Genomic DNA, 27,369 nt, shown 5'->3' on the forward strand with positions numbered 1-27,369 from the left:
GTCATAGTAATTTAATGATGAGAGGTGAAACATCTTCAAGAAACTTAAAGAAGGCCAGTCACTTTTCTTTCCAAGCTCCTTAAAAGTAAAAAACCTTGTCACAGTTGAAGTGTTCCTCATGCATTGCTTTGAAGCTGATGGGTAGTAGTTCTGGTTACCTAGGTAACCCTCCAGTGTATTCACTGCCCTGTCATATGTCCATCCCTGGTATTCTGTACTGTTATGGAAATTCCCCTCAGTCATTCTTTGTTCAGACTTGGAACGTACCAACTTTGCATCACCAGCATTTTGCAGCATAAATAAAGAATGGTTCAGGGTCACCTGATCCAGACACATAACTGGTATGGCAGTCCATTCTCCCTGCAGCACGGACTACACTGCCCATGAGGCTACATTCTTTAGGGCGATGCCTGTAACACTCTCCCTATTGCCTTCATATTAAATATTTTTTTAATAATATTTTTTAAATATTCCTTCACGTCATTATGCGGGCTGCAAGTAGGGGTGACATGGGCCATGAGATTGACACACAGGCATTAGAACCTCTTAATTGGTGTTTTGTTTGGGTTTCCACCGGCGTGGAATTACCAAAAATAGAAAGAGCATAGTCTAACATATGAAACAGGAAAAGACCGCCGTGTAATCCATTCATTTCAACAAATAATAATAATAATAATAATACATTTTATTTGAGGGCGCCTTTCAAAAACCCAAGGTCACCTTACAAAAGAACAACATTAATAAAAGAAGCAATAGTCATAAAATAAGTTAAAATTGCAAAGCAGAACTTGACAACAGGTAAAATCAGCACCAAAGCGAATAAGCCAGTTTGAACAGATGTGTTTTGAGCTGTGACTTAAATGCGGGAAGAGAGTCCATATTTCTTATGGCTGGAGGAAGAGAGTTCCAGAGCCGAGGAGCAGAGCGACTGAAGGCTCTGTTCCCCATAGTGGTAAGACGTGCGGACGGAACAGTAAGATGAATAGCAGATGAGGATCGGAGAGGGCGGGAAACACTGGTGATATGGAGCAGGTCACACAAATAGGAAGGAGCAGATTTATGGATATACTTGTACGTGAGAAGTACGATTTTAAAGTTTATCCTGGCTTCTATGGGCAACCAGTGAAGCTGCTGAAGAACTGGGGTAATATGAGCTCTTGACGGAGTTCGAGTTATGACACGAGCTGCAGAATTTTGAAGAAGTTGGAGTTTGTGAAGGGACCTTTTAGGGAGACCAAATAAGAGGGAATTGCAGTAATCAATGCGGGACGTAATAAGACTATGGACAAGGATGGCAGCAGCATGGGAAATAAGGAAGGGGCGGAGTTGGTTAATATTACGTAAGTGGAAGTATGCAGACCGGGTTATGTAATTAATGTGGGACTGGAATGAGAGAGTATTATCAAGTATGACACCCAAACTCTTAACCTGAGGGAAGGGAAGGGTGGGGGAACGTTCAATGTTAATGGAAAAACTTGGGATTTGGTTAAGATAGAGGCTGTGCCAATGAGTAAAACTTCAGTTTTATTACTTAGTTTAAGAAAATTGGAGGAGAACCAGGATCTAATCTCGATAAGACAGTTTGAGAGGGAGGGAGGTGGGAGGGATGAATTGGGGTTAGAAGAAATGTAGAGCTGGGTGTCATCGGCATAACAGTGAAAATTTATATTATATTTTCGGAATATATGACCAAGATGGAGCATGTAAATAATGAATAAAAGGGGCCCTAATACTGAACCCTGGGGCACACCAGCAGAAACAGGATGGAGACTTGAAGAATGGGATTTAAATTGGATAAACTGAGTGCGGTCTGAGAGATAGGAGGTGAACTAGGCAAGGGGGGTATGACTAATGCCAATGGATGCTAACCGGTTCAGGAGAATATTGTGAGAAATGGTATCAAACACCGCACTAAGATCAAGAAGGATGAGGATGGATAGGAGACCAGAATCAGCCGCCATCAGAAGGTCATTAGTAATCCTTAACAAAGCTGTTTCTGTGAAATGATTGGGGCGTAAACCAGATTGAAATTGTTCATAGAGATTATGGTTATTGAGGTGTAAGTGAAGCTGAAAGGCGACAACTTTTTCAAGAATTTTTGAAATAAAGGGGAGATTTGATATAGGGCGAAGACTATCAAAGTTATTGGGGTCTGCACCAGGCTTTTTGAGAGTTGGAATAACAGAAGCCTTTTTCAGTGATTCAGGAACGATTCCAGTGTTCAGGAAGGAATGGATAATACTGGTTATGAGAGGAGCTAACGAGGGAAGACAGGCTTTAACTAACACAGTGGGAAGAGGGTCAAGGTGACTGGTGGATGATTTAGATTTTATAATAAGATTAGATACATCAGATTACAAAGTAACTGTAATCTGAATACCACCTTTTTAAACAGTAACTGTAATGGAATACAGTTACTCATATTTTGTATTTTAAATACGTAACGCCGGTACATGTATTCCATTACTCCCCAACACTGCAGATAGTTCATAATAATACCCCCAGAAATACATGTGCAACAGAATCGGTCACAAAAAAACACACACCTGAGCTTCCTCCTTTTTGTCACTGCGGCTCTTTAAAAATACAGACTGTACTTTTTAAAATGTCACTATTGTTTTTAAAGACTATAACCCAGTTTGTCATTAATGGTCACAGTGGTGAGGGGACCAGAAAAACTATAGAGTACAACATTAATAACAAAACATGAGCAACCAGACTTTTAATGTAATGAAGCAAACTTAACACATTACAAATCCCCAGCAAATATTTGGCTTGAGACCTGGCTTGTAATTGGCTAAAAGAAGTGTATTTGTTACACAGAGATACTGTTAGTAAAGGAAAAACCTGTTATTATAGACCGAGCATAAAATACTGAATTCTTCTTGAGTGTAAAATTTTCTGAAAATATCATTTTTGTGTGTCTGAAGTACCTGAATCAGTCAGCGACAGCACCAACATTAGAAAGTCCCTGGAAGTCTACAGTAGCACTGAGCTGGCTTATGTTGGCTTTTGTCCCATCACACTCGCACTCACAGTCAAGCAGCAGTAGCAGCAGTATTATAGCAGAAGTGGGACATGTCCCAAGATAGCCTCTGTGTATGACAGACGTCAGCCAGATTTAGCAATCCAGAACCTGAGAGGAATTGGTATGAATAGAGATGCACTCACACCAGCACACACACTCCTCTACCATTGACAAGACTGACATTCAGTTCTCTTATTCCCTTGTTTGGATCCATTCACCTTCATCACCTGTTCACTATTGTTTAAATAGGCCAGGAGGCAGAAATGATCCAATTGGTTGCAAACACTAGAGAGTGCAGAATATGTAACAGAGCAATAGTTAGCACGTTCATAATGGTTAAAAAACATTTAAAAATGTGTTCGGGTCGTTCTTGTATGTGACAAACCACTGGCTCTGGTTAACTAAGCTAGCTAACTGGCACACAGTAATCGGTAACTGATGGGTTAATTAATATTTGTGTTCCAGGAGTTGGAAACAGGAGAGATAATGAATTACTGCTCATCAATATGTAGCTCCATTTGTAGGGTTCAGAACATCATGGAAATGATTCATAACCTTTAAGAATGGAAAGGGCATGATATTTAGATTGACCTGTACTGAAATGACAAAGTGTGAAGAAGGCATGTCATAAACATACTTCATCACTTATGAAACAAGTCAGAGGCAGTGATGGACATGCATAACTTCCAGTGGAAGTGGGTTTCTGACATTTGATGTGACAGCCACAGAATTCAGAGGAATATAAAAAAAAAGCTCTGCTAGAACAGGGTCAGTCGAATAAAGGTTAAATTCATTCTCATATTAAGTCTTGTCACTGCGCTTTCTTTGTAAATACTGACAACACATATCAAAATCCTGCAATAATAAATCTAATAGGCACTAGGTTATTACTCACAAATCCCGAAACCCCAACATTCAGACGATCCTTTTGATCAAGTACTTGGCAACAGCAGGAAAGAAAAACTCCCTTTTAACAGAAAGAAAACTCTGGCAGAACCAGGCTCAGGGAGGGGCAGACCTCTGCTGTTACCTGTTGGGAGTGAGGAGAAAGAGAAGAGGATAAAGGAAAGAATAGAAAGATATAAGCTATATAAGCATTTTCTAAAAGGAAGGTTTGAAGCCTAATCTTAAAAGTAGAGTAGGTGTCTGTCTCCTGAATCCAAACGAGGAGCTAGTTCCACAGAATCGAGGCCTGAAAGCTGAAATCTCTACTCTCAGACTGCAGGTTTACTTTTGGTTCTCAGAGTTTCTAAAAGTAGAATTGGAGGAAAAGTGCTGTATTAGAATATTGTGGTACTATAAGTTATTTAAGATGTGATGGGGACTGATTGGTTTGGATTTTCGCGTCTGAGAAGAAAGAATTAAAATAAATTTCTGGATATTTTTTGTGCTTATTGTGCTCTGTCCTTTGAACCCAGTCCTCTGTAAAAGCCTCGTACCACAGAGAGACAACCATTCAAGCTTAATCATACTCCTTGCTGCCAATTTAGAATCTGTTGGCTCCATGTAACTCTGAATTCAAGTTGACTTTAGGCTCTGCAAGGTTTATTATAGGAATGCAATCCCCACTATATATATAAGAGCTAAAGATTTATAGTTTCATGGTTCCCACACTGTGGCTCCGAGTACATCTGAAGTTTAAAAGCAAGAGAGAGAAATTCTATAACTTCTCTGTTTTCTTCAACATGCCATCCAGGATCAGCTGAGTCAGCTAGTTAAGAAGCTCATGTAGGTGGTTGTACACCTGCATAGGTTATTTCTCTCCTCTGACGGGAGCTATATTTGTTGCAGAAATTAATCTTTTGAAGTTCACACAAGGATGTATTTGCTATAAAACAATAGTCTTCACTGAGAACAAGCTGTTTTTTTAAACATGCTAGCAATAAATAATGTATTTTGTCTAGTTCCTGTTATATTATATTTTATAATTGACTACGTCACCTATTTAACAAAACGTCTTATCAAACTTTTACTGACCTACTTTGTCAGTCCCCTCCACTCTTCCTTCCTTCCCTCCCTACGTGGCTGTCACATCTTCACATCATTCTGCTCTTTGTAGCTGTGTTCTTGTATAATCGCATTTATTTAAAGATCTAAACCATCATGAGGCGGACTCTGTGAACTGCACGTGTTCTAAACCCAGTTAAGCTGCACGGTAAGGCGTGGCGGCGAATGCTCAAAGGAGTGGAAACAGAAAGTAGGCTACTGGGTTAGTCTAGAATATCTGATTGTCTTTCGTAATTCCATAAAGAAGTTTAATCAGGTGCAGTTGTTTTTATAATAGGAATATGTCAGGCATAATTAGTAGGAATGTTTGCTTTGGTTTTGTATTTTTTGCACTGCTCTGTAATTGTTTATTCAGTATCTCATTACACAATGTGTGTGTTCCAGCACTGGGAGGTGTTTAAGGTGATCACAGAAGTTTTCATCCTGGTTCCAGCTCTGGTTGGACTCAAAGGAAACCTGGAGATGACCTTGGCTGCGCGCCTCTCTACCGCTGTAAGAAAGTCTAAGGGTTATGTTATAAATTATCTTATGTTATCTGTGGTATGAGCATAAATCGAATTGAACATTTAACCTCATAATCCCCTCATCCTCTAGCTCAGAGTAGCTCCTCAGAAATACAATGCCTCTATAACATCTACAGTGGCTTGCAAAAGTATTCGGCCCCCTTGAACTTTCCCACATTTTGTCACATTACACCCACAAACATGAATCAATTTTATTGGAATTCCACGTGAAAGGCCAACACAAAGTGGTGTACACATGAGAAGTGGAATGAAAATCATACATGATTCCGAATATTTTTTACAAATAAATAACTGCAAAGTAGGGTGTGCGTAATTATTCAGCCCCCTGAGTCAATACTTTGTAGAACCACCTTTTGCTGCAATTACAGCTGCCAGTCTTTTAGGGTCTGTCTCTACCAGCTTTGCACATCTAGAGACTGAAATCCTTGCCCATTCTTCTTTGCAAAACAGCTCCAGCTCAGTCAGATTAGATGGACAGCGTTTGTGAACAGCAGTTTTCAGATCTTGCCACAGATTCTCGATTGGATTTAGATCTGGACTTTGACTGGGCCATTCTAACACATGGATATGTTTTGTTTTAAACCATTCCATTGTTGCCCTGGCTTTATGTTTAGGGTCGTTGTCCTGCTGGAAGGTGAACCTCCGCCCCAGTCTCAAGTCTTTTGCAGACTCCAAGAGGTTTTCTTCCAAGATTGCCCTGTATTTGGCTCCATCCATCTTCCCATCAACTCTGACCAGCTTCCCTGTCCCTGCTGAAGAGAAGCACCCCCAGAGCATGATGCTGCCACCACCATATTTGACAGTGGGGATGGTGTGTTCAGAGTGATGTGCAGTGTTAGTTTTCTGCCACACATAGCGTTTTGCATTTTGGCCAAAAAGTTCCATTTTGGTCTCATCTGACCAGAGCACCTTCTTCCACATGTTTGCTGTGTCCCCCACATGGCTTGTGGCAAACTGCAAACGGGACTTCTTATGGTTTTCTGTTAACAATGGCTTTCTTCTTGCCACTCTTCCATAAAGGCCAACTTTGTGCAGTGCACGACTAATAGTTGTCCTATGGACAGATTCCCCCACCTGAGCTGTAGATCTCTGCAGCTCGTCCAGAGTCACCATGGGCCTCTTGGCTGCATTTCTGATCAGCGCTCTCCTTGTTCGGCCTGTGAGTTTAGGTGGACGGCCTTGTCTTGGTAGGTTTACAGTTGTGCCATACTCCTTCCATTTCTGATGTGCTCCGTGGGATGTTCAAGGCTTGGGAAATCTTGTAGCCTAAGCCTGCTTTAAATTTCTCAATAACTTTATCCCTGACCTGTCTGGTGTCTAAATCCAATCGAGAATCTGTGGCAAGATCTGACAACTGCTGTTCACAAACGCTGTCCATCTAATCTGACTGAGCTGGAGCTGTTTTGCAAAGAAGAATGGGCAAGGATTTCAGTCTCTAGATGTGCAAAGCTGGTAGAGACAAACCCTAAAAGACTGGCAGCTGTAATTGCAGCAAAAGGTGGTTCTACAAAGTATTGACTCAGGGGGCTGAATAATTACGCACACCCCACTTTGCAGTTATTTATTTGTAAAAAATGTTTGGAATCATGTATGATTTTCGTTCCACTTCTCACGTGTACACCACTTTGTGTTGGTCTTTCACGTGGAATTCCAATAAAATTGATTCATGTTTGTGGCTGTAATGTGACAAAATGTGGGAAAGTTCAAGGGGGCCGAATACTTTTGCAAGCCACTGTATATGATTCACCTCAGTATCATAATAAATGAGCATTTCTGAGATTTAGGTAGTGGTGTAAGCTTCAGAAGATGAGCAGAACATTTATTATCAAAATATGTTGTGAATGGTGCCTTTGGAACCATGTAGCTTCTCCCCTAAACTTCTGTGAGACTTCTGTGCCAGCAAATGGTACTAATAAAGTGAAGCATAGAAATGTTAGTGCAGTGTGAATGCTGACAGTTGAGTGATTTGAGGTGAATTTTTATGATTGCTGAATCTTTGGTGAAAAAACTGTTGAATGAGCGGAAATACACATAATCATTCACCCGAAAGCCAAAGTGCAGAACTGCTGAAAGCTGTTCACACAGAAGAAGTTTCAAGGTTGGAAAGTAGCTGAATAGCTTTTAAATGTACATTAGAAAAAGAGGTTGAAAAAATCTGAATGGATATTGAAAGCTCATATTCTTTAAATCCCTTGAAAAAAAAAAGACTAATTTTAAATGTCTCAACTGAAGAACCGCAAATGAAAAACTAGAATATTTGCAGAATATCTGCTGTGTGTGTGTGTGTGCGTGTGGTAATGGTGTTGAATTGTGTTTAAAGAAAGATTCGGATCTCAGTACTGTGAATGCTTAATCAGCAGTCACACTAATGAGCTAGCCACAGGAGGAAGTAGATGCCAAATCCAAACAAAGAATCCTTATAACTTATAGATGTTTCCACCCAAAGTCCAGCGCCCTAAGGCTTTACGAACAACGATGAGAGAGAGAGTCAGAGCCATAATCCAGAACATGTTAGATGAGCTGCTAAAAGAAAGCTTCAAGCAGCTAAAGACAGAAGTTGGTGAGGTAAAGGAGGAGGAACCATCATGAATGACCCTGCCTAGGATGCACCATGGCTAACATTAAAAAGTCCTATCAATGGCTAGAAAAGGCTATCTTAAAGGACAGCACAGAACAAGTCCTAAGGACCAGATCCATTGAGGCAGGAGTCACACACACAGCTGGACCCAAGTTCCAGATTGTGCAATGTGGACCCAGAGACATCCAACACACAATAGAAGGTTGTAGCCAATTGTAGTGTAGTGATTGGGACAGTGTACAGAAATAATTGTACCATAAATGAAATAAAAGTCCCCAACTCCTGATGGGAGACACCACCAAAAGTGGTTGAGAACAATATGAGTAAGGTCATGTTGGACTTTTGAGTTCTGGATGGACCAGCAGCTCCTGGCGAACGAGATGGATATAGTGATGCTTGACAAGCAGCAGAAGACGGCAGTTGTGATAGATGTGGCAATCCCAGCACACAGCAACAATAGAGGAGTAGAGGGGCTGAAGGAGTTACTGGGGCAGACGTAGAGGGTAAAGTCGAAAGTGGTCCCAGTGGTAATAGGAGCATTAGGAGCTGTAACCCCCCAAACTGGAAGAGTGCTTCCATCAGATTCTTTGCACAACTCAGAGGTTTCTGTCTAGAATAGTGCAGTCCTAGGAACAACGAGACACTGCACAGGACCCTCAAACTCCCAGGCCTCTGGTGGAGAGGCTTTAGAACTGGGGTGTCCAACTCCAGGCCTCAACAGCCGGTGTCCTGCAGGTTTTAGATGTGTCTTTGACCCAACACAGCTGATTTAAATGGCTAAATTACCTCCTCAACATGTCTTGAAGTTCACGAGAGGCCTGGTAATGAGGCCTGGCAGGGTTTAATAAGAATATTTTCTTCTTCCTGCTCCTTTTCACACATGGTTGTAGTGCTTTGTTGATAGAAAGCGTGGTTGGTTTGTTTGATCTGTTTTACCAAGTGTGAAATAAATAAATAAATGAAATGAAATAAAATGAAAACCTGCAGGACAGCGGCCCTTGAGGCCTGGAGTTGGACACCCCTGCTTTAGAAACACACACTTACCAATAGGGCTACGATGGATACATTGGATATTAAAACATCTACCTTTTCATATTATACTCTATCATTTATGTCATGCTGTTGCAAAACACACTGTTTACTGCAAGATATTTTTCATTGCCTATGAAATTATGCCGCAAATTGGTCTCTGCCAGTCACCAAAAACTACAAGCCTCTTCTGCCATCAACGCAAGTATCATGTGAAAGAGTATGGAGAGAGTTTATGAATAAGAAGCAAAAAGTTGTCAGGTGCTAACAATAAACCACAAACCCAAACGTTAGAACAGGCTATATATATATGTGTATATATATATATATATATGTATATGTATATGTGTGTGTGTATATATGTATATGTGTGTGTGTGTGTGTGTGTGTGTATATATAAATATATATATATATAAATAAAGACTAACAAAGACCCATTTATCTGTCTTAACAAAAAACTTTCTTCTTTCAGACCTGTGTTATTTGAGTGAGAGCCTTTGCCTCAACATATGAATCATGACTCCATGTTTGCAGGCTAACACAGGCCAAATGGATGACCCTGATAAACAATGGACCATGGTGTGCAGCAATCTGGCACTTATTCAGGTAAGGTATGCCGGGGAGAAATTTACACCCAAAATATGAAAAGAGTAAATAATGGGCTGGACTGTCACTGTTCAGCAGTTCAGGACTCCTGTCTTCAGTTTGCTCTCTGCATTGTGTTTACGTACAAACTCACTCCACTTCAGTTTTTTAGGCTAAACGATTCCTGAAGCCATTTTTCGGAGAAAAATGTGCCAAAAAATATTCACTCATAAAAATTGCTGCTTCCTACATCTGTCCGTCACTGTTCTGAATGTTAAATTCACTATCCTACTGTAGCCGGGGCCTGACGCTGCTGTGCTCTGTCCTGTTTCGGCAGGTCCAGGCCACAGTGGTAGGATTCCTCGCCGCAGTGGCAGCAATTTGTTTAGGGGCGATTTCCAGAGGAGGCATTGAACTGGAACAAGCAGCTGTCCTGTGTGCCAGCAGTATCACCACCGCCTTTGTAGCTGCTCTGTCTTTAGGTAAGTAAGCTGCGGGGATGTTCTTTATTTGGAAATTCGAATAACAGTCAGTTATTCTAGCATATAGTCACCCAAGCATACAGTTTCGTTTAGGGGTCAGGGGTCAAATCGGAAGCTGTAACTATAGAAGAACCAGATGAAGCATTCACTCCAGAGTACCAGCTGTACTCACATTCTTCATGATGTTATGATAGTCAAACTAGACACATAAAAAAGGCACCATCAGTACCTCCTGACAGAGGAACTTTCTGATTGGATATAAGATACATAGTTCTAAATAGCTCTATATAACTTTATTATCACTTTGACCTTCAGATCAATCTGTTGAACTTGAGGTCAGAGGTCAAATGTGTCATGATATTTTAATCTTTATACAGGACTTTCTATATGTGGGCAATATACACCACACGTGTAATAATCATAGTTTCTGTGTTATAAGGCTTTTTGCCAATTTTCAACCAATAAATAAAGTTGACTTTGAAGACCTCGGTGGATTTAATAGGTTGTTAACATGACCCCACTCCACACTCCCACAAGGTTTTCTCAGAATTCACAAAAAACTTTTCAAGCTGTCATGTTGACAGACAGAACGACACACACCCATGCAGATGCTACCGTTTTTAAGGTCTTAATTTAAGCTGCTAGGTGTGAATGTGATTCGTTGTAACTATAACAAACAATACGTAACAGTTTGACAGTTATACAAGCTAATGTTATTATTCTGACAGTGTTTTAGGGTGGCTTCTCATTGTTGTGAAACAAATTTCAATCAAACAGCTTTCATCTGTGCGCCTGTCCTTATATTACCCGTCTCAGCATGCACTCCCCGAATAATCCATAATTCATGCTCACCTTAAGTGTTCTGGTGTTAAGCAGGACTGATGCGTGAAGGAACAAAACTGTCCTTGTTTCATTTTCTGCTCTGCAGGGGAAACCTCGTCACTGTCTCTCTCTACACTGTCATTTCAGTTTCTCTGTAATTCGTTTTTTTACTCATACCCTTTTGTTTTTCTTTTCTCTTTCCAGGCCAGCTATCACTCTGTGAGACAGGTTGGCGTGTTGACAGTTGTCTTTGTTGATATAGAAAAACGAACAAATTCCAGCTAAAAGCTTCCGTCAGCATTCTGTTGTCTCACAAACATGATGAAAGAAGCTGAATTGGCTCTTTCTTTCTACAGTTGTGTTTTCCCCGTATGTTGATTGAAAGTGTAAGCGTCTCACGTCTTTTGTGTTTCTGTCCCTTCACACTCTGTTGTGCAGGCCTGGTGATGATTGGAGTGATCATCGGCTCGAGGAAAGTGGGAATCAACCCTGACAATGTGGCCACTCCCATTGCTGCGAGTCTGGGGGATTTGATCACCCTGTCCCTGCTGGCTGGGGTCAGCAGCGCGCTCTATGAGTATAAAGGTGAGGAAAAAGCCGAGATGTCAGTAGCAACTATATGATCTCAAGCTCACTGGGTTTCACTAAAGTTCCTGGCTTTTTTTTTTACTTTTAACTGTGCGTAAGAGGTCACATGATTAGTTCAGTTCTATTTTTCCTTATATTCACAAACCTATGGCTGGATTAAAAATTTCATTTTTCACACAGCTTAGAATTGACCTTTGGAGTATGTCCAGATCAGCATCCAGAATTTACAAAAAAATTAAATAATAATAATAAAATTTTATTATAAGTAGTTTCTAATATTACAGATCACTAGCACTGCTATTGTTAATGTCTGTGTGTGTTTGTTTGGATGTGATGTCCTAGGTGTCGCCCTCTGGTGATCTGTGAATTTGGTTTGTGGCTGTTCGCCTCCTTAGCTCTACCCACTTGTTCTCCTTCATGACCCAGCCTTTGTGCTTGATCTGTTTTGGTTGCATGTTTTCTTTTTTTTTCTTTTTTTGTTAATAAATGACATATCTCAGAAAGTAAATGGGTGTTGTGTTACAAGCCACGGCCTTAACACAGTTTATTGTTTGAGATAACGGTTGTGGCCCCGGAGCTGCGTAGCACGGTGCTTCAAACGAGGCAACACAGGCTTTTTAAATTCATCCCATTGGTGCTGCTACTAAAAATCTTAGATGAGGTGAAATCTTGGACAAGGTCAGAGGTCAGTTTTTCTGATAGTCTTGTGAGTGTAATAACTGAAGAAGGAAATCGCCTAGGTTTTCAAATTTATACCATAGATGCCCTCGGCTGGGAGGCTGAGGGGTAGCACTGGTGGCTGCCAGTGACAAGTGAAAAACAAGTGATACAGGGTATTTTGATGCCCTTGAAATTTGGAAGGAAAGATTTAACTGACTTTTTTCTGCCAGAAGATGGCAGCAAAAGGCAGATTTTTCCACACACACTGTGAGAATGCACTGTGTATACACAACACACACTGTAGTGTGTGTGCACTGTGTATCAAAATGACACCCTGAGACATTTTGATACACAAAAAAAGGGTGATTATAGATGTGTTCCTCTGCATCTAGTTATTTGGCATATGTGATGTAAATGTACATATGTGTGAAAACCCTTCCAAGGGTTTAATAAAGTTTTATTTAATCTATTCTAATCTAATAACTTTAATCTCAGCCAAACCGATTTACTCAGGAACAAATAAAAACACTGAAATAAGTCAAACAATAAAATTTTTAGGTTATCTAAGTGAGTTATATATCATGTTTAACCTGAGTAGCGAAAGACCGCGGGGGCTTGAAAACGATGTGCTGGGAGTTCGCTGTTCTCATCGGTTCAGATATTTAAAGTTTACACAGCTACATTCTCGCCTGGAAATATGCTAAAAGTTTATATTGTGACCCAGAAAGTTTTAAATATTACTCTTATTACTCTAAGTAGCTGCCGCCATTGTTGGAAACTGGAATTGGCTGGGCCGCGCTATGAATTCTGGGATATGGTTTTTCAATTCTGTTGTCCGGGTGGAAAATCAGGAGAAATTCGAGAGAGTGGTCGCTCAAGGAGATTTTCGGGAGGAGCATTGAAATTCGGGATTCTCCCGGAAAAATTGAGAGGATTGTCATGTATGTGTACAGGGGGAATAAAATGCCAGTATCATTTACATCACAGACTTACTGTATATGTAGGATAAAACTGTAAAGCCTTTAATGTTGTGTTGAATAACATTTTTCATACCCATGCAGACATGCCCATAACTGACTGGATTTGTCTCCTTTTTTTTCTTTCTTTCTTTGGAGACCTTCAGTATAATGTCTTTGTCTCTCTGTCTCTCTTTTTTTAGACATATGGTACCTGTCACCTATGGTGTGTCTGGTCTTTCTCTGTCTCATCCCGGTCTGGGTGTTGGTGGCCCGACAAAGCCCTCAGATCAGAGAGGTTCTCCGTTCAGGATGGCAGCCCGTAATAGTGGCCATGTCCATTAGCAGGTAGACACTCAAACACTTAATCTAGAATAATAATAAACAGCACTTTATATGTGAATAGATTTGTTTTTTGTGTGTTTATGGCTCTTGCACATATACAGGCCTATTAAAAAGTATTTTTTATGACGTATGAAGTCTACTCTTACTTCTCCTATAAGAATTAACAGGCTGCTGCTTAGCCCTATAAAGTGTGAGCAACTTTATAGAGATCTGGATCATTCATGTGTCAAAGTGGAAAGACATTAACAATCATCTGAGAGGAGCTATTGTTGCTGCCCATCAATCTGGGAAATACTATAAGGTCATTTCCACAGCAATTTGATGTCCATCACTTAACTGCCAATCTTCCCAGAAGTGGAGTGAAGAAGCTGCAAGACCTCAACAAGCAACACATCTTGTCCTGATCTAAAGAAACAGCTGAGCAACAAAATCAATGACATATATCCAGTGGCAGTCTGGAAAGGGTTACAAAGCCATTTCTAAGACTTTGGGACTTTGACAGAATGAAGGTGACTGTGAGAGCCATTGTCCACAAATGGAGGACACTTGGACCAGTGGTGAACTTTCACAGGAGTGGCTGACCTACCAAAGCTAGTGCAATAGATCAACGTCTCATCACGGAGATCACAAAATAACCCGGAACAATAATTAAAGAACCGCTGGTCTCAGTTTAGGTCAGAATTCATGACTCAACAATAAAAAAGACGCTTGAAAAAAAGTTCCAGGGAGAAAACCACTGCTGACAAACATGAGCACAAAGGCTCATCTCACATTTGCCATAAACCATCTTGATGATCGCTGAGACTTTTGGAAAAATATACTTTTTGGAAAGTTTGAGTCCCGTTACGATTGGCATAAAACTAACAAAGCATTTAATTAAAAAGAACGGTATACCAAGTGTAGTGTGACGGTCTGGGATTGCTTTGCTGCTTCAGGATTCGGATGACTGAAGCAGCAAAGCAATCCCATGATGGAACCATGAATTCTGCTCTCTACCAGAAAATCCCGAAGAAGAATGTCTGGCCATCAGTTTGTGCCCTGAAGCTCAAGGGCACTCAAATTATACAGCAGGACAATGATCTAAAACACACCAGCAACTCCACTTTGGAATGGCTTAAAAGGACAAAATGAAGGTTTTGGAGTGGTCTAGTGACACAAATCCTAAAAGCAAAAGAAGAGAGAGCCAAAATTCCTCCACAACGATGGGAACGAGTCACTGCCAGTTATCACAAATGCTTCATTGTAGTTCTCACCGCCAATGGTGGCACAGATGCTTATTAGAATTAGTGGCTGTTACTTTTGTCTGTAGGGCAGGTGGGTTTGGAGAGCTTTTCATTTAAAAACAGCATCTGTGTTGACTGGGGTTACGTTGGTCTAATAACATTGGTTTGATGATGTGAAATCTGTAAGTGTGACAAATATGGACCAAAACTAAGAAATTATGCATCACGCTGTATGTACAGCATATGAGTACATAGGTTGTATTGCTGTGTTGTGATTGCCTTTGTGTTTGTGCTGTCCAGCTTTGGAGGCCTTATACTGGACAAGACAGTGAGTGATCCCAACTTCGAGGGTATGGCTATCTTCACTCCTGTCATTAATGGTAAGCAGGTCTCTAAAAAGAAATGGTGCCACATGTAATTACTTGAACATGTCTGTACAAATGCCTGTGCGGTAGTTGATGACAGTGAGTTTCTGTGTGTCAGCCAGCTCAAAGTTGTAGGAAGTTGAGATCTGTGTCACATGGGTATAGTAATAAAATTTGAAAAAGTGCTGCAGTTAAATCAAATGAGCTTAAAATTTAATGTCAAACTCTCATTTGATTTAGAAATAGTGATAGCTGCTCATGTTCGGGTTTGTTGTGCATGAGCACCACAGTAAGCACAGATTTAACAACACAGTCCACCTCTCGGGGCACGGCTGAAATATTTCATTTTACCAGGATTTGAGTGCATCTAAAATCCCCATCCAAATACTTTGACTTGATCAAAGGATTTTTCTTTATTGATTTCCTTTCAAGAAAACTGGAAACGCTACTATTTTGTGTGTTTAACAGCTCTGACGCCTGACATTAAAAAGCTGTAAACACGGAAGAAAAATATAAATGTGGTCGGTGGATGACCCATCCAGACTGGCTGGATATCAGTGTTCAGTGTTTTTCTACATAATCCTATTTAATTTGAAAACTGAAGCCATATTTCTCATAATATTAAAATCTTGTCTAAACACAGGAAGCAGGACAAGAACTTTGCTGAAGTAAAATTTTGAATTTGGCAACAATTCTGTTTATATTCACCGCCAAAGCACTAAGAACATATTATGTAATACCAATTGGGGGCATTCAGAACAGTCTAAATTACCATGCATGATGACCTCTCCTCAAGTACTTGAGCCTTTTTTTTCCAAGTGGATGTTAATTGCCATTGTGAAATGAACTGAAACCAGCTGCTAGCGGGAAACCAGTCTAAAATCATATGTGATGCTTCGGAAAATGTTCAGCCCTAATGTTAAAGTACACATGATTTGAAGTTAATGGGCTAAAACCTGAAGAACTGCCAAAATGTCCTGTAAATGAAGCCTTAAAACCACTGGAACATTTGAGAAGAACCAACTTTTTCCTTATGCACCAGAGCCATGATGTAAGGGCATCAAACTGCTTTCATGCGTCTTTTGGAAACTCAATTTCTATGTTGTATTTTGCTTAATCAGAGTTCTTCTTTTACCAAAATATAATCACTTGTACCTAAAATGCAATATTTTGTGATTTTAAAAATGGAAAAGAGTGAAGAATAAATCTAGTTTCTCACCTATTTAACCAACTATTGAAAGCGAAGCAGCCAAACAGGGATATGGTTCTAAATTATAGACTGCAGATAAAAGATGGACCTAGCCAGCATGACATCAACTACTGGTTTGTGGACGACTGTTTTAAAGTTTGAAGTTTGGTTTCTTGACTCTAGCTTTTTTTTTATATTTGGAAAAGGGCTTAGCATGTAGGGCTATGCAATATGAACAAAATCTCATATCCCAATATAAGACATCTATCGTCCGATAACGATATAAATCACAAAAATGTGATTTCTGTAAATTCTGTGAATCTCGGGCAGCTCGACTTGCGGGAAGTGTTTCCAGCTGCGCGTCATGTAGCTGGAATAGAGTGTTTTAACAGATGCATGAAACTATACAATTTTAGACATAAGTTGTAACAGCCGCCGTTTTCTTTGTGAGTATTTATTACACAGGGGCTGCGGGGAAAAGCCTGTTCTAACGTTTGAGTCTAAGGTTTATTTTTTAGCACCTGGCGGCTCTTTTTTACTTCTCATCCGTAAATAATCTGCTCTTTCACGTGATTCAGTTTATTTTGAAAAGTCTCAACAGGATCTTGAGCTTTATTGTGAAAGGTTTACGTGAAACATAAACAAGTGGACACGCGATGGTGTTACCGTTGTTGTTGCTAACCACAACGCATAAAAACAGGCGCTTGTCTGTCCGTAGTGTGGTTATATTAAATATAAGAGAAAAAGAGAACTTTAAGAAATGAATATAGCCACTACAGTGACCATCAAAACGATGAAAAAATATTACCGTAAACAGTTTATTTTGCGACACCACGAAACAAACGATAGCGTAAAATGAAACGATAGACGTTTTTATATCGTCACCCGATATATATCGTTATATCGAACAGCCCTACTAGCATGCTAGGTCATCAGCTAACCATTTGGGAAGACCTAGCAGGCACTTGGTACCGTATAACTGCCTACAGTATAAATATTGTTTGTTTTATTTCGTTTTTTTATACCTGGCTATAAACATATTATTTCTGCTTTAAAATCAACCATTTTAACATCAGTGTTGGAGCTTGCCATAACTGGACAGGAACTACAGTTTCTTCATTCCCATATTGTTTGACTTAATACTATTATCTTACAATAAAATAAAATAAATGCTCTTTTGATGGGACTACTAGCTTCTACTTAGGTCGTTTACTTTTGAGGATGCTGACTTTATCTACATCACCTTTGCTGTTGTGTCAAATAAGAAGAGAATAAGAAGAACCAACTGTCAGAGTAGCTACAATCACAAACAAAACAGCCACAGACAAAATTTGAAAAGGTCGAGCGTTGCAACAGCAGCTAAGTAGACTTGGCAAACTATTTGTGGTTGATTCGATTGTGCCATTATAATGATGCAAATACATGAGTAATAAGATGCAGCAAGTCAAGCTACTCTTTTAGAGGCAAGCATAAAAAACAAACAAAAATTTAAAAATGAAGCTAAAAACTGCAGTTCATCTAGTGGCCACTTGGTGTTGGTTCCCAAAGCCAATCGGTTCCCATAGTACCCATGTGTCCAACTTACCAGCATTAAAAAGCATCCCAAAAATCATTAGAAAATCTCCTCAGATCAATAAAAAAACAGGATTTACAGTACAGGAATGTCCAGCTTCTGAAATGTATGTTTCTTTAAGATGTTAATACTTGGTCGGGAGCTCCATCACCACAAATTACTGCATAAATGTAGCGTGGCACGGAGGCAGTCAGCTTGTGGAACTGCTGAGGTGTTATTTTGACAGCAGCCTTCAGCTCTGCCTGCGTGTTTTTCATCTTCCTCTTCACAATACCTTCAAGATTCTTTTAGAGTTTAGGTGAGGTGAGTTGGCAGGACAGTAATAACATGGTCAGTGAACCATTTGGTAGCAGTTTTAACACTGTTCATCCTCTCCTGGAGGATGTGAATGATCGTCATCCGGGTAACCATTAAATCAGAAGTTTGCCAAAGGATTGCGGCTGTATGTGCTAAACAAGGGTGAGAGATGTAAGGTGTTTATGCTGTTTGAATAGTAATTTATTGACATACTTAAATCTGAGATACTGGATTCCTGCTTTTCATGAGCTATTAAAAGAAAAAGGTGAAATATTTCTGTTTATGTGCACTGAATCTGTAAAATGTACATTTTTTGAGACGCAGTAGTACAGTGTGTACCACAAACCTGTCAAATAAACATAAGGACGAGCAGAGAGATCATCACACTGTGCTTATAGAGACCTGATCGCCATCTTTAATGTGTGTCAAACTTATGCCTTAATGAAAACTGCATCATGACATAGAGAAGAGGAAGCAAAAAAGAAGCAGCCCTAAGGCCGAGTGGTTTGGCTGTGAGGTGATGCGTGCAGAGAGCCGATGAGTATAGTTGAGAAGTCAATGTAAACCACTAATGATGCACAGCCAGTGTGCTGGCACAGCTCATAGGGCCTTGAATAACCACAGATCCTCCCTGTCACTGTTTCTCATTTTGATTCTGCCCATCCTCTGGCTGTTTCATAATTCATACGCTCTTTGCGCCACGCTTATAATTTCTAAATTTTCCCATCTGGTTTAAATTTCCTATTCTGGCTTGCAAAATATAACCAGCATTATGTTTTCCTCACAAAACACTCCTCTCCCTATCCTAATGGCAACTGTGCCTCTCTTTTTTTTTTTGTTTGGTTTTGTTTTTTGTGGGGCTAAGTACTTGGAAGGGTGCTTGACATAACCGAGTTAGTCACAGATATCACTGTCAACACCAGATGAAAATGGACTGTGAAAAGCAAAAGCAAAAGCTGTCCTTGATTGTGTCGAAATGCGACTTTGAAGAGGCGAACAAATTCATTTCACCCAGCATCTTATCTTCCAGTTTGATTGTGTAACCCACCTGGAGCACATTAGAAATCAGAAAATGGCTCATCAAACAGTTCATGCTCAACCAGTATTGACACAATATTTATGCCAGAATTTGTCCCATTCTGATTTTTACAGACAGTTTTATTTGTGTGGTGTTCCACGTGCATGTGTGACTAGTCTCCACACTTTGCAGTGCTCTTTTGTACTCATCTCTCTTATGTTTCAGTTACTGTGACTCGAGTGGTCAGGCTTTAGCGTTGCTCTGGCTCGCGTCTCTCTGCAGACCCTGTCCGGATCACAGCTGTGCCAAGAGTGTGTCATTATTTGGCCTAATTTGTGTGCCGGCAGCAATAAATGAGATTAAGCGTCACTAAAGCTGTGTTTACTGTTCTTTGTGGGAGAGAACTTTGGTAACCACCCTGTAGTTTCTCTTGCTTTGTTTACATCATCTTTGACTCAGCTCGTTCATCCTCTTGCCTTCTCTTCCCATGCATAGGAGTGGGTGGCAACTTGGTAGCCATCCAGGCCAGCAGGATCTCTACCTATCTGCACTTTTGGAGCATCCCAGGGGTGCTACCCTACAAGATGAGGCAGCACTGGCCCAATCCCTGCATCACCTTCTTCTCCTCAGGTAATGCTGCCATGCGGTGGAAGCTCTCTAAACCAGAAATTTAAACGATTTAAGGAAACTGACTTTAAATGTCCTAACAGGCATTGGTAAAAAATAAATTCTACTAATGAGGGTCTGGAATCAAGCATTCTAGACACACAATCAGCCCACCCCAACCTGCCTGAACCCCAGGAAGAGCCAGCCTCTTCACGAAATCCAAACCCAAGAGCTACAGCCCCAGGGCCACCCAACAGGCCTCGCCACACCATAGTTTTAAACTCACTGTCTCACCACCATCATTGTCATTTTCAGCCAGAGACAAACGGCCAGCTCGTGTGAATGTGGGGCTTGATCTATTAGCTGACTGCAAATAAGACTTCCAAATATGCTGATGTCAATCCGAGTCTGCAGAATGTGTAAAAAGTCAGCTGTTGATGTCAGATTAACTATAAGTGGTGACAATATTGACAATGTGGAGCTTGTAAAATAACTCAGATTATGTTACATCATACAATCACAGTAAAGTTTAGACTAGAAGTTGGAGTCAAAAGATTGGTGATACAGATCAGTGGTTGATAACAAAAGGCACTATTTTCTTACATTTTCTGTCTCCCAGGGGTCAACTCAAAGTCAGCACGGGTGCTGTTGATGCTCGTTATACCCGGTCACCTGGTCTTCCTTTACGCCATCTCTCTGCTACAAGGAGAGGAGGCACCTATCACCATAGCCTTCACTGTCTGCTACCTGTGTGCTGCTCTGATACAGGTACACTGATTCAGCCCCATGCCACATACACTGTAAGAAATCATTTGAGTTTTCCTGTTGATGGTAGCCAACACTGAGCGGTTTCTCATGAACTTGTTGGCTCTCAGCTGACCCTCAAGTTTCCAATGACAGTCTGACAGAGACTGTGAAAACCAGTCATCAGAAGGTACATTATAGACTTAGACTTTGTACAGTCTGATCAAAATGGCCGCAACCACCTGTTACCAAAGTGTGAAATGACCTGTACCAGGTGTGTGTTTGAGCAGCTCACTGGGATAAAGAGTTGCTCCAGGATAGAGCAGAAAGTCCAGCGCAATCCCCAGCATAACATCATCTATCTTGTGTTTGGAAAGTCTGTGTTACTGAACAGAATTCTGTGTTTTGTCCTTTGATACCAAGTCAATAATAGTTTGGCACTCTCGGTAATCTCCTGGAGGTTCCAGATGTCAGATTTCCTAACAGCCCAAGCCCAGAAAAGTTGATTCCATTTCTAGGAAGCTTCATAGGACACTGCCACGGATCACAGATTTTTCAGCTGATAATCAAATGCTTAATACAATCAATATAGACCATGTAACCATTTAACCATCACTTTTAGATATACATTCTAATCATCTGCTCCAACTATTCATCCACTAGGTTTTATTTTTTCCTCTCCAACAGCTGTTTGTTCTTTCTTTCTTTTTTATAAACAACTGTTAGAAAGCTGTTTACTTTTAGTTGTTTTAGACCACTTATCTTATCTTATTTATTTAAAGTCAGCTCTACTTCTACCACTTTAGGCATTAGTCACACCGGCCTAGAGACCAGTTGAAAACCCCGTCGCTCCCTCAGGTCGGTTTCAGGGGAAAATGCACGTTCTCCCACCGACTGGTGCGTGATCACCCGAGGTTGCTGGTTCAAATCTGTCTCAGAGAGTGTGGTGCACCAAAAATGTCCTGTTGCTTACTTTGGTCACTAGCACATTGCTGCGGTCGCCCAGTGTGCACGCTTGTAAATGCCGCACGTGTTTAGATGCCAGACAGTTGGTAACTAATCACAGAATGATACTGAAACTTAAAGTGTGCCACAAACTGGAAACAGAGACCATTCACTATCAAAGTTAGAGCTGCGTCTTAAGCTGCATCTGAACTAGAAGCAAAGCGCCAGATGGAAAATGACATTGGGCAACTAAAAGGAACTACGCATGACATAAGCATTAGTGATGGGAAGTGATCAGGACCTGGGATACACTTTTCACAAGTTCCAGGGAAGCACTGATTGGCATATAACTTGATAGTAAATGGTTTAGAGGACCACCTAGGCAACTGGATCACTAACTGATTATTCAGTTACTTTCTGTTCCAGCAGTTGATGATGTGCATTTAAAAATCTCATTTGTTTGGTAATTACCTCAAACCATTTTTTTTGTCCAACAGCTTGAGCTAACATTTAATACTTGAACCATTGTTTATTCTCTTAATCTTAATAATGTTACAGTTACTATTTAAATCATTTGCTTTACTATTCGCTGACATTTCCTGATTTCAACCATTGTTTTAGGGACAGATTTAACCATACTTTAACTATTAGCCATTTTTACAACTTACCCATAACCTTTAGAAAAGTCTAAGAGCTTGGAATGAAAAGTCTCTGGACTTCTTTAAATTCTTCAAGAAGCTTTTCTTTCCAAGCTCCTTAGACTGACCTGGATGACTGAGAACCTTCACAGACAACCTTTAGAAAACTATTTAAATTCCCCATCATTTTATTTTCAGTTGCTAAATATTACTATACTGTTACAACAGGTCTTTCAGTTTCGACAGTTGGGCCATTACATTCACCAACTTCATTCCTTTAGCCATACTTTCAACCGCCCATCTTTTCCTTTTAGCTGTTTAAATCATGTATATCATTAGATTATTTGTCCATTACTGGCAGCTAATAGTTAGAAAAGAAGCTAACTTTACAAGTACTCATTTTGACACTCACAGCCCAGTTGTCTTCTCTCTTCAGGTGGCTATCCTCCTTTATGTTGCTGACCTAATTGTCCGTTTGATGTGGAGACGGAGTCTGGACCCTGACAACTTCTCCATCCCGTACCTGACTGCCCTGGGAGACCTGCTCGGCACTGGTTTCCTGGCTCTCTGTTTCCGCTGCGTGTCAGTGGTTCAAAGCCTGGGTCTATAAACTGACTTTTTTTTCCATTAGGAACTGAACTCTTAGCCTGCCACCATCGTATTGAACCCGATTTTTGTTACATTAACAAAAATGCTTTTGATTGGACAATAAAGCATTTTTGGATCTTTCCCACTGCACCTGAGAAATCCGTATTTGTCACAATTCAAACCTTTACACTGATGGGAGGTACAGCACTGGTGACATCCACCCATTTACATCCATCCATCTGGATAGGTTATTCTGCTTGGACACATCCACTTTAAGCCTAGCAACCAATCAATCTTTTTTTTTTTGCCTAGCCAAAATGATGTCCTTCATTTTGAATTAATGTTGACTATGATTCCTCTGTTTCTTGGTCCTTATGTGGTTACCCTGCGTGGAATATGTAGCAACTTATCATAGTGGCATGACAGCAAGATTTTGTTTTGTCTTTTTAAATCTAAGGGATAGAACAGACTTAAAGCAGCCCGTCTTTGGGTGCATTGCACTATGCATTGATTTTGGAGGATGGAGAGGATGATATATGTCACACACTAACTCAGCAGTCCCCAACCCCTGGGCCACCGACTGGAATCGTTCGGTACGCGCCACGTGAGTTGAGGCTCAGGTGTGAAATGTATCGTTAACTCAGTGTCCCTGGGTCTTTTCCCATGTTTTAATTGTGAGACTTATTTTCAAAGAAATATTTATGCGTTACCATAGCGACCAGAGAGCATTAAGGGGCAGAGAGGAGGATGTTACTCTCAATGTTGTTGGCCCATTTCAGGATGCTGCTGCTAATAAAGTTACAGAATTACACAGTGAATTTGCGTTTATTACTATACTTACAAAATACCACGGTTTTTATCTTGGTCATATTATTTGATTTTGTTGTATTTATCCGCGACACCTTAAAGGCCGATCCGTGAAAACATTGTATTACACTAAACGGGTCCGTGGCACCAAAAAGGTTGGGGACTGCTGCACTAACTGGAATATAAAATAATGGGGAATGTTCTCATGATAATCTTCTTATCTCTATCATAATCCACAGAATGTACTTTATAAGGATTCTAACAACCAAAATAGACACCAGTCTTTGTGCGGATTTATAATGTTGAGATACTGAGACAGATGGACGGACAGAAATAATAACTGTTAAATGTTTGACATCTGTAAATCTTTTTTTTCTCTTGTCCACAATGCACAGCGCTCTCCTGAATATCTAATGTTCAGATTATGTAGAGCTTCTTGTTGGACATTCACTAGATAAATGTACAGTATCGTTAGCGTGCACATTAAGTCAATAAGCCAATGATTATGAGAAAGGAGATTGTTGTTCAGATTTCACATCATACTAGAAATTGTTAAAAATGTGTTTCTAAACACTGAAGTGTGAAAATGTGTGTGCACCTCTCACCTTGTGCGTCACGATCTCAATGTTCAGAAAGCGTTCTGCAATATTTTGATAGTTGTGAACTTTGTGCTGCCACTTGATGATTTTAAAAAACCAGACAGCTGCCTCTGGAATTCTCTCACTACTTGATATTACATCCCTTTAATGGAGGATCAACAAAGCCTTACTATTCATAGTGACCTCATCATTACAGCAGTGAGTGCATACTTATTTTGTCGGTTATGGAAAGTCTTTGCACATATTGGACTTTAAGGTTTTAGCTCAGCTCTTGACCAAATCCAAAACTGACCTTTAACCCCAGTTCTTGGTCATAGTCTGTCTTGATATCCTTGATTTTCTTTGTCTTGTCTTAGAACCCCAAAATAGTAGAGTTCAGAAATATCCCACTCTTCTGGACACGTTTAATCCACGCTGGTATAATTTGCATCTGGTGTCACATTCTGCCTGTGTTCACTGTGCCCTTTTTTAATTCACGTAACAGTTAAAGTCATGTTTAAGCTGCTTTATATTCAGACTTTGAACATTCAAATGTTCAATAAAACATAAAAGATAGAATCAGTAAAAGTTCATGACAGCATTTGGGTGACTAAATCAGACTGGCCCAAACTATGTCCTTGTCTTTCTGTTTGAGTTTACATGATGTTTCAAAATAACACTGAAACACAAATGTGTGTGTACATGCACTCATTAAACACAAGGAGAGTTTCTCATTTTTCACGTGCATGCACTTTTCGAGTAAACCTCAGACATAAATGTGTTTCTGTCAACAACCTGTCTTCTCAGTGAACATTTATGTGAGGTACTGCAGTGTTAATAGGTCTTTGCTGAAAGCTTTTATTGTAACACTGTTAAGCACTAGGTGCATAAGAACAATAGACGTGTACTACTTGAATTCCAGGTTAGTCATCTGAGATTAGTGTATTAACTGTGATACTGTGAGATTTTAGACCACAGCTAAGATTGTGTTGTACCAGCACACAAGTGAGTCGTAACCAGTGTGGGTGAAGGGGCTGGATGATATAATTTAAAATTTGTCATTCGCATAACAATTAAGGTTAATATGACAGTTTTAGGAAATTAGTTATTTAGACTATTATGTTTGTTTGACTGTGGATTGTCTGCTGTTTGAATTTTTGACAGTGATCCAAATTAGACGCACATTTAATTTAAAACTGTTAAAAGGAAAAGTTTAGTGTTTTAATAAATTATTATTTTCAACTGCCATTTCTAAAAATGTAAAAGAGTAAAATATTTGGATAAGAAGGACAATAAATGGATGTTGCTGGTAAAGCCAGAGTTGTTGTAGTAGTCCCCCCGCTTCATTCATGTTCACATGGACGACATATAAAATGATGTTCTTGTAGTCTACCGTAGGTGGCGTGATGTCTGCCAGGTTATAACAAATTAGAGGGTATTTGCATTGGGCCTCACTTGAGGGTCACCCTGTAACTACAAAATGCTCTGATCCAAAGTGGAGTCTCGCATACCTGCAGACCACTACACCAAATGGTTTAAAGAGAACAATCACAGATAAAAACATGGGAACATTACTTGAGCATTTAATTTAGTAATTTTATAAACATGGATCCAAGTTCTAGGGATGGCGATAACTTGTTCACAGTGCTGCCTTTTATCCCAGTTAAATGCTTAAACTGTAAAATGGAAAAAACTAACTATTTATCCATGTCAAAGGCAATCACCGTAATATGAACTTTAAATAGTGAAACACTGTACCTTAAAACTAGCATAACTTTATGCTTGTATAGCTCCCTATTGAGCTATACTTATATGTATAGCTCAATAGAGCTATATGTGTAAGGTATAGAATAAGTTTAACTGGCTTAGGTAAGCTAGCACCTGCTAATTACAGCTAAACCTTTAAAGTGAAGCAATGGTAGCAGTTTAGCTAATTGTTAAAGATAGCTAAATACTTGTTTGCTTTAAACTTTAGAGTGATAACTATTTATCTTAGCACTAACATAACCTAAGGACCTAGTCACACAGTCTGCAACCATCTGGCAACAACCAAACATGTATTCTCTGATCAGTTGTGAATTGCTGTGAGAAGTCACTGTGAGGTTGTTTGCTCAGCTCATTTCATACGGGCCTAGAGACCAGGGCAGTGTGCATTCAACTGGCAACTGGTTTCTCTGTATTGTGTGCAGTCACTAGCATGAAAATGATTGCAGAAAGATATATGGTACTGCACCAAAAACCTCCTTGAAATTGCTTTAGTCACTAGCAGATTGCTGCGGTCTTCAGCAAATTGTCCAGAAGATGCTGACTTTTAAAAACTATTCAACAGGTGGTAGTGAAACTGGGAAGACAGGGTTGTCCACTAGTCTCTAGGCTTGTGTGAGTGAGGCCTAAAAATCTACAAGTTATAAACAATGAAAACGAACATTAACTGCTAATATAATATACCTGCTAGCTATTAGCTCAACTTAGCTCACTGCTAAATGGCTTTTAATTGAGAGTGGTCAGTCTTTGCATCTAGCTTTTTGCAAGAAAGCAAACCTCTATTTTATTTATTTCTTTTTTAGTGTATCATCCAGCCCTATTGGACAGTATGGAGTGCAACTGGAACAAAAACATCTGACTGCAAACTTGCACTGTGTTTTATTAGTAGTCTGAAGTTGCCTTGAAAGCAAAAATGTCAACCATGTTGTAACTAAAATCTCGTCTACAAGCATCTCAATGTTTAAAAAAAAAACAATCTGTATTTAAATGTTGCAACAGTTCTTTGTCTTTTCCTTTACCTTTGTCAGAGCTTGTACTGTACTTCAGTGTTGACACTGCCACGTTATGACGTTAGGGCCTTTTTAAAGCGCCTTTATTTTCTAATCTTGCTGTGTTCAGTTCTTCAAGCTTCCATACCTACACTGTGCTGTCTTATGTGTCTGGAGATTAAAGCAAAATTGTTGGTGAGTGTTAATGTGACTTTGTGGTTATGAACAGTTCTATTTTAATAAAAAACTAACAGACTAATTTCCGATTGTCTGTGGCATTATCATACAAATAAGAAAAAAAAAAGTCCCGCTACTCCAGCATGTGTATGGTTTTTAAAGTTTGGGGCAGTTTTACTATTCCTACTACTGAAAATGTAAAGAATGCACGAACAGTGATTTTTGCACGAGTTGCAAAAAAACCACACAAAATATAGTTTCTGC

General features: G+C 39.9%; 1 protein-coding gene across 6 annotated transcripts in view; it reads left to right on the forward strand.

The window, feature by feature from the left end:
* The window catches only part of LOC102289969 (solute carrier family 41 member 3), a 39,310-nt gene extending 12,023 nt beyond the window's left edge, over nt 1–27,287 (forward strand). For all 6 annotated transcript variants that reach the window (XM_005944065.3, XM_005944067.2, XM_005944064.2 and 3 more), the window contains 9 exons: nt 5,420–5,527; nt 9,701–9,772; nt 10,089–10,233; nt 11,494–11,640; nt 13,463–13,607; nt 15,128–15,207; nt 19,765–19,899; nt 20,495–20,643; nt 22,639–27,287. In XM_005944065.3, coding sequence (XP_005944127.1) covers nt 5,420–5,527; nt 9,701–9,772; nt 10,089–10,233; nt 11,494–11,640; nt 13,463–13,607; nt 15,128–15,207; nt 19,765–19,899; nt 20,495–20,643; nt 22,639–22,812 — 1,155 coding nt within the window. In that variant the 3' untranslated portion in view covers nt 22,813–27,287. The remainder of the gene's footprint in view (nt 1–5,419; nt 5,528–9,700; nt 9,773–10,088; nt 10,234–11,493; nt 11,641–13,462; nt 13,608–15,127; nt 15,208–19,764; nt 19,900–20,494; nt 20,644–22,638) is intronic.
* Nucleotides 27,288–27,369: the final 82 nt, after the last annotated feature.

The sequence above is a fragment of the Haplochromis burtoni genome, unplaced genomic scaffold, assembly GCF_018398535.1.
Source record: "Haplochromis burtoni strain Fernald_Lab_line unplaced genomic scaffold, NCSU_Asbu1 Contig_390, whole genome shotgun sequence".
NCBI lineage: Eukaryota > Metazoa > Chordata > Actinopteri > Cichliformes > Cichlidae > Haplochromis > Haplochromis burtoni.